This window comes from Onychostruthus taczanowskii, unplaced genomic scaffold (genome assembly GCF_017590055.1).
Source record: "Onychostruthus taczanowskii isolate IOZ18803 unplaced genomic scaffold, ASM1759005v1 scaffold469, whole genome shotgun sequence".
NCBI classification, from domain to species: domain Eukaryota; kingdom Metazoa; phylum Chordata; class Aves; order Passeriformes; family Passeridae; genus Onychostruthus; species Onychostruthus taczanowskii.
In genome coordinates this window covers 16,847-29,650 of record NW_024502225.1, presented here as the reverse complement: position 1 = coordinate 29,650, position 12,804 = coordinate 16,847, and the positions used below count along the sequence as shown (strand labels likewise).

At 52.0% G+C, this 12,804-nt stretch overlaps 1 protein-coding gene across 1 annotated transcript; it reads right to left on the bottom strand.

The window, feature by feature from the left end:
* Positions 1 to 1,421: 1,421 nt before the first annotated feature.
* On the bottom strand, positions 1,422 to 12,386 carry LOC121341328. Its single transcript, XM_041414756.1, has 4 exons — positions 12,326 to 12,386; positions 4,036 to 4,671; positions 2,479 to 2,604; positions 1,422 to 1,492 (listed from the first exon to the last, which is right to left on the bottom strand). The coding sequence occupies exons 1-4, from the start codon at positions 12,384 to 12,386 to the stop codon at positions 1,488 to 1,490; spliced, it is 828 nt and encodes a 275-aa protein (XP_041270690.1). The 3' UTR covers positions 1,422 to 1,487.
* Positions 12,387 to 12,804: the final 418 nt, after the last annotated feature.

Sequence of the window (12,804 nt, the reverse complement as noted above, 5' to 3'; positions counted from 1 at the left end):
GGGGGACTGGGAGGGGACTGGGATAAAACCGAGACTGGGACTTGGGACCAGAACCGGGACCAGGATAAAACCGAGATCAGGATCAGGATCAGAACCAGGATCAGAATCAGGATCAGAACCAGGATCAAGAGTAAAACCGGGACCAGAACTGGGACCAGGATCAGGATCAGGACTAAAACCAGGACCAGAACTGGGACCAGGAACAGGACTAAAACCAGGATCAGGATTGAACCAGGGCCAGGATCAAGACCAAAACCAGTACCTGGAAAAAGATCAGGACTAAAGCCAGGACCAGGTTCTGGACCAGGACCAGGACTAAAAACAGGACCAGGATCAGGACTAGGATTGGAATCAGGATCACAAGCAGGACCAGGACCAGGATCAGGACTAAAACCAGGACCAAAACCTGGACAGGGACTTGGATCTGGATCAGGGTCAAGGATTGGGATAAGGACCAGGATCAGAACCAAAACCAGGACCAGAACTGGGACTAGGACCAGGATCAGGACTAAAACCAGGACCAAAACCTGGACGGGGACTTGGATCTGGATCAGGGTCAAGGATTGGGATCAGGACCAGGATCAGAACTAAAACCAGTACCAGAACTGGGACTAGGACCAGGATCAGGACCAAATCTGGACAGGGACTTGGATTGGGATCAGGGTCAGGACTAAAACCTGGACCAGAACCGGGACCAGGATCAGGACTAAAACCCGGACCAGAACTGGGACCAGGATCAGGACTAAAACCTGGACCAGAACTGGGACCAGGATCAAGACCAGGACTAAAACCTGGACCGGGACTAAAACCAGGATCAGAACTGAGACCAGAACCTGGACAGGGACTAGGATGAGGATCAGGATCAGGACTAAAACCAGGATCAGAACCTGGACGGGGACTTGGATCTGGATCAGGGTCAAGGATTGGGATCAGGACCAGGATCAGGACTAAAACCAGGACCAGAACTGGGACTAGGACCAGGATCAGGACTAAAACCAGGACCAGAACCGGGACTAGGACCAGGATCAGGACTAAAACCAGGACCAGAACTGGGACTAGGACCAGGATCAGAACTAAAACCAGGACCAAAACCTGGACAGGGGCTTGGATCTGGATCAGGGTCAAGGATTGGGATCAGGACCAGGATCAGGACTAAAACCAGGACCAGAACCGGGACTAGGATTGGGATCAGGACTAAAACCAGGACCAGAACTGGGACCAGGACCAGGATCAGAACTAAAACCAGAACCGGGACCAGAACCTGGACAGGGACGTGGATCAGGATCAGGATCAGGACTAAAACCAGGACCAGGATCAGGACTAAAACCAGGACCAGAACCTGGACAGGGACTTGGATCGGGATCAGGATCAGGACTAAAGCCAGGCCTAAAGCCAGGCCTGTGACAAAGAAGGACACGGACTCTGCCAAAGCCTGGATTTATTTCGGACAGGCAGGGCTTAACTCCCAGATTCCCGTGGGGATGAGCTCAGCCTGTGAACAGAAACCCAAAATTGGGGACGATTCCCCCAGTGGCACCCCCGGGACTGTGACTGGGATTAGGGCTGGGATTAGGGTTTGGACTGGGATTGGGACTGGGATTAGGGTTGGGATTAGGGTTTGGACTGGGATTGGGACTGGGATTAGGGTTGGGATTAGCGTTTGGACTGGGATTGGATCAGAATAGGGACTGGGATTGGGCCTGGGCCTGGGATTGGGATTAGGGTTGGGATTGGGACTGGGACTGGGACTGGGATTAGGGCTGGGACTGGGATTGGAATTGGGACTGGGATTTGGGTTTGGACTGGGATTGGGATCGGAATTGGGACTGGGAGTTGGGTTTGGACTGGGATTGGGATTGGAATTAGGACTGGGACTGGGACTGGGACTGGGATTTGGGTTTGGACTGGGATTGGGCCTGGGCCTGGGCCTGGGACAGGGATTAGGGCTGGGACTGGGACTGGGATTGGGACTGGGACCAGGACTGGGAATGGGACCAGGATTAGGGTCAGGACCAGCACCAGAACCAGGGCTGGGATCAGAATTAGGACCGGGATCAGGACTGGGACCGGGATCCAAATTGGGACTGGGATTAGGGCTGGACTGGGATCAGGACCGGGACTGGGATTTCGACCAGGACTGGGACTGGGATCAGGACCAGGACAAGGACTTGGACCAGGAACAGGACCAGAACCAGGACCAGGCCCAGACCTTAGGCCCAGAACCAGAACCAGGCCTGGGCCCAGGTTTAGGCCCAGAATCAGGCCCAGGCCCAGGCCTAGGCTTAGGCCCAGAACCAGAACCAGGCCCAGGCCCAGGCCTAGGCCCAGAATCAGGCCCAGGCCTAGGCTTAGGCCCAGGATCAGGCCTAGGCTTAGGCCCAGAACCAGAACCAGGCCTGGGCCCAGGTTTAGGCCCAGGATTAGGCCGAGGCCCAGGTCTAGGCTTAGGCCCAGGTTTAGGCCGGGCCTATCCCGTACCGTGCGGGTTCCTGCGAGCCAGCAGGGCCAGGCCGGCCCCCAGCAGGGCCAGGATCAGCCCCAAGGCCAGCGCGGCTCCGGCCAACGCCGTGTCCAGCTGCTCGTCCAGCGCCGCGTCCGGAGCCACTGCGGACACGGCCCCGAGGTCACCTTCAGCCACGGGATGTGCCCAAAAATACCCCAAAAATACCCCAAAAATACCTCAAAAATCACCCCAAAATCACCAAAACTCACACCAAAGTACCCCAAAAATACCCCAAAAATCACAAAAAAATGCAGCCCAAATACCCCAAATCACCCAAAAACCACCCAAAAATCACCCAATAATCTACCAAAAAACCCCCCAAAAAACATATATAAAAACGATGAAAAAAAACCATGAAAAAACCATGAAAAAAATCCTCCCAAACCCCTAAAAAACTCTCCAAAAAAATCCCAGAAAAACCACAAAAAAATCCCCCCAAAAATCCCCCAAAATCTACAAAAAATAATGAAAAATATCGCCAAAAAAATCCCCAAAAATCCTCAAGAAATCCCCAAAATCCCAAAAAAAAATCCTCCCAAAAATCTTAAAAAACCATGAAAAAACCATAAAAAAATAACGAAAAAATCCACAAAAAAACCTAAAAAAATTCCCAAAAATGTCCCAAAAATCCCCAAAAACCTACCAAAAAAACCATGAAAAAACAATGAAAAAACATGAAAAATCCACAAAAAATCCACAAAAAATCCACAAAAAATCCACAAAAAAATCCCCCCAAAAAACCCCATAAAATCTACAAAAAATCATGAGGAAATAATGAAAAAACCAACTAAAATCCCCCAAAATCCCCAAAAATCCCTCAAAATCCCATGAAAAAAACATGAAAAATACATGAAAAATACATGAAAAAAACCATGAAAAAACCCCTAAAAAATCCCAAAAATATCCCAAAAAATCCCCCAAAAAAACCTCAAAAATCCCAAAAATATCCTAAAAAATCCCCAAAAATCTACCCAAAAAACCCATGAAAAAACAATGAAAAAAATGAAGAAATCCACAAAAAGCCCTCAAAAACCCCTCAAAAAATCCCCAAAAACCCCCAAAAAATCCTAAAAAAAATCCCAAAAATATCCCCAAAAATCCCCCAAAAAACCTCAAAAATCCCAAAAATATCCTAAAAAATCCCCAAAAATCTACCCAAAAAACCCATGAAAAAACAATGAAAAAAAAGAAAAAATCCACAAAAAACTCTCAAAAAATCCCAAAAAAAACCCAAAAAATCCTAAAAAAATCCCAAAAATATCCCCAAAAATCCCTCAAAAAACCTCAAAAATCCCAAAAATATCCTAAAAAATCCCCCAAAAATCCCATGAAAAAACCATGAAAAAATCCACAAAAAACCCTGAAAAAACCCCCCAAAAATCCCCAAAAACTCCCAAAAAATCCCCAAAAACTCCCAAAAAATCCCCAAAAACTCCCAAAAAATCCCCAAAAACTCCCAAAAAATCCCAAAAACTCCCAAAAAAATCCCCAAAAATCCCCCAAACCCCCCCAAAAACCCCCAAACCCTTTACCCCAGTAGGCCACCACGGTGGCGTTGTCCCCGTCCGCGGTGACCACGCAGGCGACGACGTCCCCGGGCCGGGGGGTGACAGAAATTCGGGAAAAGCGGACGAAGGTGAGGTCGGCGTCGGGGACGAAGGGACCCGAAGTGACCCCGCGAGTGACCGCGGCTCCGGCCAGCGTCCAGCCGACGGTCAGCGCCGGCGGGAAGACGTTCTCCAGCAGGCACACCAGGGTGGTGGCTTCTCCCGGGGACGGCGGACGCGCCGGGAACACCGAGACCACCGGGATGCCTGCGAGGGAAATGGGAAAAATGGGAAAAAATGACCAAAAAATGGGAATAATGGACCAAAAAATGGGAAAAATGGACCAAAAAATGGGATGGAAGATGTTCTCCAGCAGGCACACCAGGGTGGTGGCTTCTCCCGGGGACGGCGGACGCGCCGGGAACACCGAGACCACCGGGATGCCTGCGAGGGAAATGGGAAAAATGGGAAAAAATGACCAAAAAATGGGAATAATGGACCAAAAAATGGGAAAAATGGACCAAAAAATGGGATGGAAGATGTTCTCCAGCAGGCACACCAGGGTGGTGGCTTCTCCCGGGGACGGCGGACGCGCCGGGAACACCGAGACCACCGGGACGCCTGCGAGGGAAATGGGAAAAATGGGAAAAAATGACCAAAAAATGGGAAAAATGGAGAAAAAAATGGGAAAAAATGGGGAAAAATGGGAAAATTGAGGAGAAAAATGGGATGGAAGATGTTCTCCAGCAGGCACACCAGGGTGGTGGCTTCTCCTGGGGTGAGGGACACCGAGATCAACGGGATTCCTGGGTGGAAAAATGGGAAAATTCAAAATTTATGGGAAAAATGGACCAAAAAAATAGGAAAAAATGGGGGGAAAAAAGGGAAAATTGAGGAGATAAATGGGTGGAAGATGTTCTCCAGCAGGCACACCACGGTGGTGGCTTCTCCTGGGGGGGGGGCCACCGAGATCAACGGGATTCCTGGGGGGAAAAATGGGAAAATTCAAAATTTCTGGGAAAAATGGACAAACAAAATAGGAAAAAATGGGGGGAAAAAAGGGAAAATTGAGGAGATAAATGGGTGGAAGATGTTCTCCAGCAGGCACACCACGGTGGTGGCTTCTCCTGGGGACGGCGGACGCGCCGGGAACACCGAGACCACCGGGACGCCTGGGTGGGAAATGGGAAAAATGGGAAAAATGGGGAAAATGGACCAAAAAATGAGAAAAATGGACCAAGAAATGGAGAAAATGATGGGGAAAATGGGGTGGAAGATGTTCTCCAGCAGGCACACCAGGGTGGTGGCTTCTCCTGGGGTGAGGAACACCGAGATCAACGGGATTTCTGGGTGGAAAAATGGGGAAAATGGGGAAAAATGGAGAAAATGGACCAAAATAATGGGAAAAATTGAGAAAAAATTGGGAAAAATGGGGAAAAATGGAGAAAAAAATGGGAAAAAATGGGGAAAAATGGGAAAATTGAGGAGAAAAATGGGGTGGAAGATGTTCTCCAGCAGGCACACCAGGGTGGTGGCTTCTCCTGGGGTGAGGAACACCGAGATCAGCGGGATTTCTGGGTGAAAAAATGGGAAAAATGGGAAAAAATGGGAAAAATGACCAAAAAATGGGAAAAGTGGAGAAAAAAATTGGAAAAAATGGGGAAAAAAGGGAAAATTGAGGAGATAAGTGGGTGGAAGATGTTCTCAAGCAGGCAGACCAGGGTGGTGGCTTCTCCTGGGTTGAGGAACACCGAGATCAACGGGATTTCTGGGTGGAAAAATGGGAAAAATGGAAAAATTTGAAAATTATTGGCAAAATAAACGAAAAAATGGGGAAAATGGACCAAAAAATCGGGAAAATGGGCCAAAAAATGGGAAAATTGAGGAGAAAAATGGGATGGAAGATGTTCTCCAGCAAGCACACCAGGGTGGAGGCTTCTCCTGGGGAGAGGAACACCGAGATCAACGGGATTTCTGGGTGGAAAAATGGGAAAATTCAAAATTTATGGGGAAAATGGACCAAAAAATCGGGAAAATGGGCCAAAAAATGGGAAAATTGAGGAGAAAAATGGGATGGAAGATGTTCTCCAGCAAGCACACCAGGGTGGAGGCTTCTCCTGGGGAGAGGAACACCGAGATCAACGGGATTTCTGGGTGGAAAAATGGGAAAATTCAAAATTTATGGGGAAAATGGACCAAAAAATCGGGAAAATGGACCAAAAAATGGGAAAATTGAGGAGAAAAATGGGATGGAAGACCAGGGTGGTGGCTTCTCCTGGGTTGAGGAACACCGAGATCAACGGGATTTCTGGGTGGAAAAATGGGGAAAATGGGGAAAAATGGAGAAAATGGACCAAAATAATGGGAAAAATTGAGAAAAAATTGGGAAAAATGGGGAAAAATGGAGAAAAAAATGGGAAAAAATGGGGAAAAATGGGAAAATTGAGGAGAAAAATGGGGTGGAAGATGTTCTCCAGCAGGCACACCAGGGTGGTGGCTTCTCCTGGGGTGAGGAACACCGAGATCAGCGGGATTTCTGGGTGGAAAAATGGGAAAAATGGGAAAAATTCAAAATTTATGGGAAAATGGACCAAAAAATGGGGAAAATGGACCAAAAAATGGGGAAAAAAAGGGAAAATTGAGGAGAAAAATGGGATGGAAGATGTTCTCCAGCAGGCACACCAGGGTGGTGGCTTCTCCTGGGGTGAGGAACACCGAGATCAGCGGGATTTCTGGGTGGGAAAATGGGAAAAATGGGAAAATTCGAAATTTATGGGAAAAATAATGGAAAAAATGGGAAAAATGGACGAAAAAAATGGGAAAATTGAGATAGAAAAGGGGAAAATGATGGGAAAAAATGATGGGAAAATGATGGGAAAAATAATGGGGAAATGGGAAAAATAATGGGAAAATTATGGAAAAAAATGGGGAAAATGATGGGAAAAATGGTGGGAAAAATAATGGGGAAAATGGGAAAAATAATGGGAAAATTATGGAAAAAAGTGGGGAAAATGATGGGAAAAATGGTAGGAAAAATAATGGGGAAAATGGGAAAAATAATGGGAAAATTATGGAAAAAAGTGGGGAAAATGATGGGAAAAATGGTGGGAAAAATGGTGGGAAAAATAATGGGGAAATGGGAAAAATAATGAGAAAAATTATGGGGAAAATAATGGGGAAAATAGGAAAATTATGGGAAAAATAATGGGGAATATAATGAGGAAATAATGGAAAAAATGGGAAAAATAATGGGAAAATGATGGGAAAAATGATGGAAAAATATGGAGAAAATGGAAAATAAAGGGAAAATTATGGGAAAAAAATTGTAAAAATGGGAAAAATGGACGAAAAAAGGGGGAAAATTATGGGGAAATGGAAAAATGGGGAAAATGATGGGAAAAATGATGGGAAAAATGGGAATAATTGGAAAGGGTTTGGGATTGGGAACGAGAATTTTTGGTGATTTCCATTTCTTCCTCCCCAAATTTTCACTCTTTCCATCCCAAATTTTTCCACAATTTCCACCCTTCCGTCCCAAATTTTTTCTATGTTTTCCATCCCTAAATCCCCAATTTCTCCCAAATTTTTCCACATTTTCCACCCTCCATCCCCAATTTTTTCCACAATTTTCCCACAATTTCCCCCCAATTTCCCCCCAATTTCCCCCCATTTTTCCCCCACATTTTCCACCCTTCCTCCCCCGATTTTCCCCCAATTTTCACCAATTTTTTCCCACATTTTCCACCCTTCATTTCCCAATTTTCCCAAATTTTCCCCAATTTCCTCCCATTTTTCCCCCACATTTTCCACCCTTCATCCCAAATTTTCCCGCAATTTTTCCCCAATTTCCCCCCAATTTCCCCCCACATCCTCCACCCTTCATCCCAAATTTTTCCCCAATTTCCCCCCAATTTTTCCCCAATTTTCCCCCAATTTCCCCCCAATTTTCCCCGACATTCTCCACCCTTCATCCCAAATTTTTCCCCAAATTCCCCCCAATTTTTCCCCAATTTTCCCCCAATTTCCCCCCAATTTTCCCCGACATTCTCCACCCTTCATCCCAAATTTTTCCCCAAATTCCCCCCAATTTTTCCCCAATTTTCCCCCAATTTTGGAGAGGAAAGGGAGAGGGATGGGGAGGGGGAAATGGAGAGGGAAGGGAGAGGGAGAGGGAAATGGGGAGAGGGGAATGGAGAGGAAAGGGAGAGGGATGGGGAGGGGGAAATGGAGAGGGAAGGGAGAGGGAGAGGGAAATGGGGAGAGGGGAATGGAGAGGAAAGGGAGAGGGATGGGGAGGGGGAAATGGAGAGGGAAGGGAGAGGGAGAGGGAAATGGGGAGAGGGGAATGGAGAGGAAAGGGAGAGGGATGGGGAGGGGGAAATGGAGAGGGAAGGGAGAGGGAGAGGGAAATGGGGAGAGGGGAATGGAGAGGAAAGGGAGAGGGATGGGGAGGGGGAAATGGAGAGGGAAGGGAGAGGGAGAGGGAAATGGGGAGAGGGGAATGGAGAGGAAAGGGAGAGGGATGGGGAGGGGGAAATGGAGAGGGAAGGGAGAGGGAGAGGGAAATGGGGAGAGGGGAATGGAGAGGAAAGGGAGAGGGATGGGGAGGGGGAAATGGAGAGGGAAGGGAGAGGGAGAGGGAAATGGGGAGAGGGGAATGGAGAGGAAAGGGAGAGGGATGGGGAGGGGGAAATGGAGAGGGAAGGGAGAGGGAGAGGGAAATGGGGAGAGGGGAATGGAGAGGAAAGGGAGAGGGATGGGGAGGGGGAAATGGAGAGGGAAGGGAGAGGGAGAGGGAAATGGGGAGAGGGGAATGGAGAGGAAAGGGAGAGGGATGGGGAGGGGGAAATGGAGAGGGAAGGGAGAGGGAGAGGGAAATGGGGAGAGGGGAATGGAGAGGAAAGGGAGAGGGATGGGGAGGGGGAAATGGAGAGGGAAGGGAGAGGGAGAGGGAAATGGGGAGAGGGGAATGGAGAGGAAAGGGAGAGGGATGGGGAGGGGGAAATGGAGAGGGAAGGGAGAGGGAGAGGGAAATGGGGAGAGGGGAATGGAGAGGAAAGGGAGAGGGATGGGGAGGGGGAAATGGAGAGGGAAGGGAGAGGGAGAGGGAAATGGGGAGAGGGGAATGGAGAGGAAAGGGAGAGGGATGGGGAGGGGGAAATGGAGAGGGAAGGGAGAGGGAGAGGGAAATGGGGAGAGGGGAATGGAGAGGAAAGGGAGAGGGATGGGGAGGGGGAAATGGAGAGGGAAGGGAGAGGGAGAGGGAAATGGGGAGAGGGGAATGGAGAGGAAAGGGAGAGGGATGGGGAGGGGGAAATGGAGAGGGAAGGGAGAGGGAGAGGGAAATGGGGAGAGGGGAATGGAGAGGAAAGGGAGAGGGATGGGGAGGGGGAAATGGAGAGGGAAGGGAGAGGGAGAGGGAAATGGGGAGAGGGGAATGGAGAGGAAAGGGAGAGGGATGGGGAGGGGGAAATGGAGAGGGAAGGGAGAGGGAGAGGGAAATGGGGAGAGGGGAATGGAGAGGAAAGGGAGAGGGATGGGGAGGGGGAAATGGAGAGGGAAGGGAGAGGGAGAGGGAAATGGGGAGAGGGGAATGGAGAGGAAAGGGAGAGGGATGGGGAGGGGGAAATGGAGAGGGAAGGGAGAGGGAGAGGGAAATGGGGAGAGGGGAATGGAGAGGAAAGGGAGAGGGATGGGGAGGGGGAAATGGAGAGGGAAGGGAGAGGGAGAGGGAAATGGGGAGAGGGGAATGGAGAGGAAAGGGAGAGGGATGGGGAGGGGGAAATGGAGAGGGAAGGGAGAGGGAGAGGGAAATGGGGAGAGGGGAATGGAGAGGAAAGGGAGAGGGATGGGGAGGGGGAAATGGAGAGGGAAGGGAGAGGGAGAGGGAAATGGGGAGAGGGGAATGGAGAGGAAAGGGAGAGGGATGGGGAGGGGGAAATGGAGAGGGAAGGGAGAGGGAGAGGGAAATGGGGAGAGGGGAATGGAGAGGAAAGGGAGAGGGATGGGGAGGGGGAAATGGAGAGGGAAGGGAGAGGGAGAGGGAAATGGGGAGAGGGGAATGGAGAGGAAAGGGAGAGGGATGGGGAGGGGGAAATGGAGAGGGAAGGGAGAGGGAGAGGGAAATGGGGAGAGGGGAATGGAGAGGAAAGGGAGAGGGATGGGGAGGGGGAAATGGAGAGGGAAGGGAGAGGGAGAGGGAAATGGGGAGAGGGGAATGGAGAGGAAAGGGAGAGGGATGGGGAGGGGGAAATGGAGAGGGAAGGGAGAGGGAGAGGGAAATGGGGAGAGGGGAATGGAGAGGAAAGGGAGAGGGATGGGGAGGGGGAAATGGAGAGGGAAGGGAGAGGGAGAGGGAAATGGGGAGAGGGGAATGGAGAGGAAAGGGAGAGGGATGGGGAGGGGGAAATGGAGAGGGAAGGGAGAGGGAGAGGGAAATGGGGAGAGGGGAATGGAGAGGAAAGGGAGAGGGATGGGGAGGGGGAAATGGAGAGGGAAGGGAGAGGGAGAGGGAAATGGGGAGAGGGGAATGGAGAGGAAAGGGAGAGGGATGGGGAGGGGGAAATGGAGAGGGAAGGGAGAGGGAGAGGGAAATGGGGAGAGGGGAATGGAGAGGAAAGGGAGAGGGATGGGGAGGGGGAAATGGAGAGGGAAGGGAGAGGGAGAGGGAAATGGGGAGAGGGGAATGGAGAGGAAAGGGAGAGGGATGGGGAGGGGGAAATGGAGAGGGAAGGGAGAGGGAGAGGGAAATGGGGAGAGGGGAATGGAGAGGAAAGGGAGAGGGATGGGGAGGGGGAAATGGAGAGGGAAGGGAGAGGGAGAGGGAAATGGGGAGAGGGGAATGGAGAGGAAAGGGAGAGGGATGGGGAGGGGGAAATGGAGAGGGAAGGGAGAGGGAGAGGGAAATGGGGAGAGGGGAATGGAGAGGAAAGGGAGAGGGATGGGGAGGGGGAAATGGAGAGGGAAGGGAGAGGGAGAGGGAAATGGGGAGAGGGGAATGGAGAGGAAAGGGAGAGGGATGGGGAGGGGGAAATGGAGAGGGAAGGGAGAGGGAGAGGGAAATGGGGAGAGGGGAATGGAGAGGAAAGGGAGAGGGATGGGGAGGGGGAAATGGAGAGGGAAGGGAGAGGGAGAGGGAAATGGGGAGAGGGGAATGGAGAGGAAAGGGAGAGGGATGGGGAGGGGGAAATGGAGAGGGAAGGGAGAGGGAGAGGGAAATGGGGAGAGGGGAATGGAGAGGAAAGGGAGAGGGATGGGGAGGGGGAAATGGAGAGGGAAGGGAGAGGGAGAGGGAAATGGGGAGAGGGGAATGGAGAGGAAAGGGAGAGGGATGGGGAGGGGGAAATGGAGAGGGAAGGGAGAGGGAGAGGGAAATGGGGAGAGGGAAATGGGGAGAGGGAAATGGGGAGAGGGAAATGGGGAGAGGGATGGGGAGAGAGGGATGGGGAGGGGAAATGGGGAGGGGGAAATGGGGAGAGAGGGATGGGGAGGGGGAAATGGGGAGAGGGAAAGGGGGAGAGGAAAGGGAGAGGGAAATGGGGAGAGGGGAGAGGGATTCAGAGGGGAAATGGGGAGGGGAAATGGGGAGAGGGAAATGGGGAGAGGGGAGGGAAATGGGGAGAGGGAAATGGGGAAGGGGAAATGGGGAGAGAGGGATGGGGAGAGGGAAATGAGGATGGAGAGGGGAAATGGGGAGAGGGGAATGGGGAGGGGGAAATGGGGAGAGGAAAGGGAGAGGGAAATGGGGAGGAGGAAATGGGGATGGAGGAGGGAAGAGGGAAAGGGGAGAAGGAAAGGGGAAAGGGGAGAGGGAAATGGAGAGGGGAGAGGGAGAGGGGAGAGGGAGGTGTGCAAAGGGAGAGGGAAATGGAAAAGGGAGGAGAGGGAAGGGGAAATGGGGAAGGAGAAGGGAGGAGAAAAGGGAGAGGGAGGGACGGGGAGGGAGAGGGAAATGGAGAGAGGGAAATGGAGAGAGGGAAAGGGAGAGGGAAAAGGGGAGAGGGGAGGGGAGAGGGAGAAGGGAGAGGGAAAAGGGGAGAGGGAAGGGAGACAGGGAGAGGACAGGGAGGATTGGGAAGGGGAGAGGGAACAGGGAGGGGACATGGAAGTGAGAGGGAAAAGGCAGAGGGAGAGGAGGACGGGAAGGGGAGAGGGACAGAGGTGACAGCAAAAGGACAGGAGGAGGCGACAGAGAGAGGACAAACACCAAAGTGAGACCACGCCGCTCGTCCCCTCCCTCTCCCTCTCCCTCCCTCTCCCCTCCCCCAGCTCCTACCGGGCTCAGCGACGGCCGCGGCCACCAGAACCCCCCCGAGCAGCGCCCCGAGGACACCCATGGCCCCTCCGTGTCCCCACGCGGAGCCCACCCGTGGGGCCAACCCGGCGCCAGCCAATGGCAGCGCTCCGTGCCTGTGACGTCAGCGGTTGCCAGGCAGAGGAGCCCCGAGAGCGGCGCGGGGCCGGTGACAGAGCGGGCGGCGAAGTCCCCGCGTGGGGACACGAGTGGGGAGGGGTCCCCGAGACCCTCCCCCCCCCGCCCAGGGGTCACGTGGGGGTGGAGACACCCCCCCCCACCCCCGGGTGAGCCCCCAAATTAAGGGGGTGCCGCAGGTGACGTCACGGGGGTTAATGAGCGGCGTGGGGTTAATTAGGGGGACGCGCGTGGCGGGTCTGACGTCATCGGGGGTGGAAGAGAGGGGTGCCCCGAATGTGGGGGCACGCCCCGGAATTTTTGGGGACCCGGGGAAAATGATG

Bases quoted from the DNA above. Each gene is read 5' to 3' on its own strand.
- LOC121341328 (XM_041414756.1), bottom strand. From the start codon at position 12,386: ATGGGTGTCCTCGGGGCGCTGCTCGGGGGGGTTCTGGTGGCCGCGGCC. The intron at 4,672-12,325 runs GTAGGAGCTGGG...TTTCCCTCGCAG, and splicing joins CGCGGCCGTCGCTGAGCCCG to GCGTCCCGGTGGTCTCGGTG. The intron at 2,605-4,035 runs GTAAAGGGTTTG...CCGTGTCCGCAG, and splicing joins CACCGTGGTGGCCTACTGGG to TGGCTCCGGACGCGGCGCTG.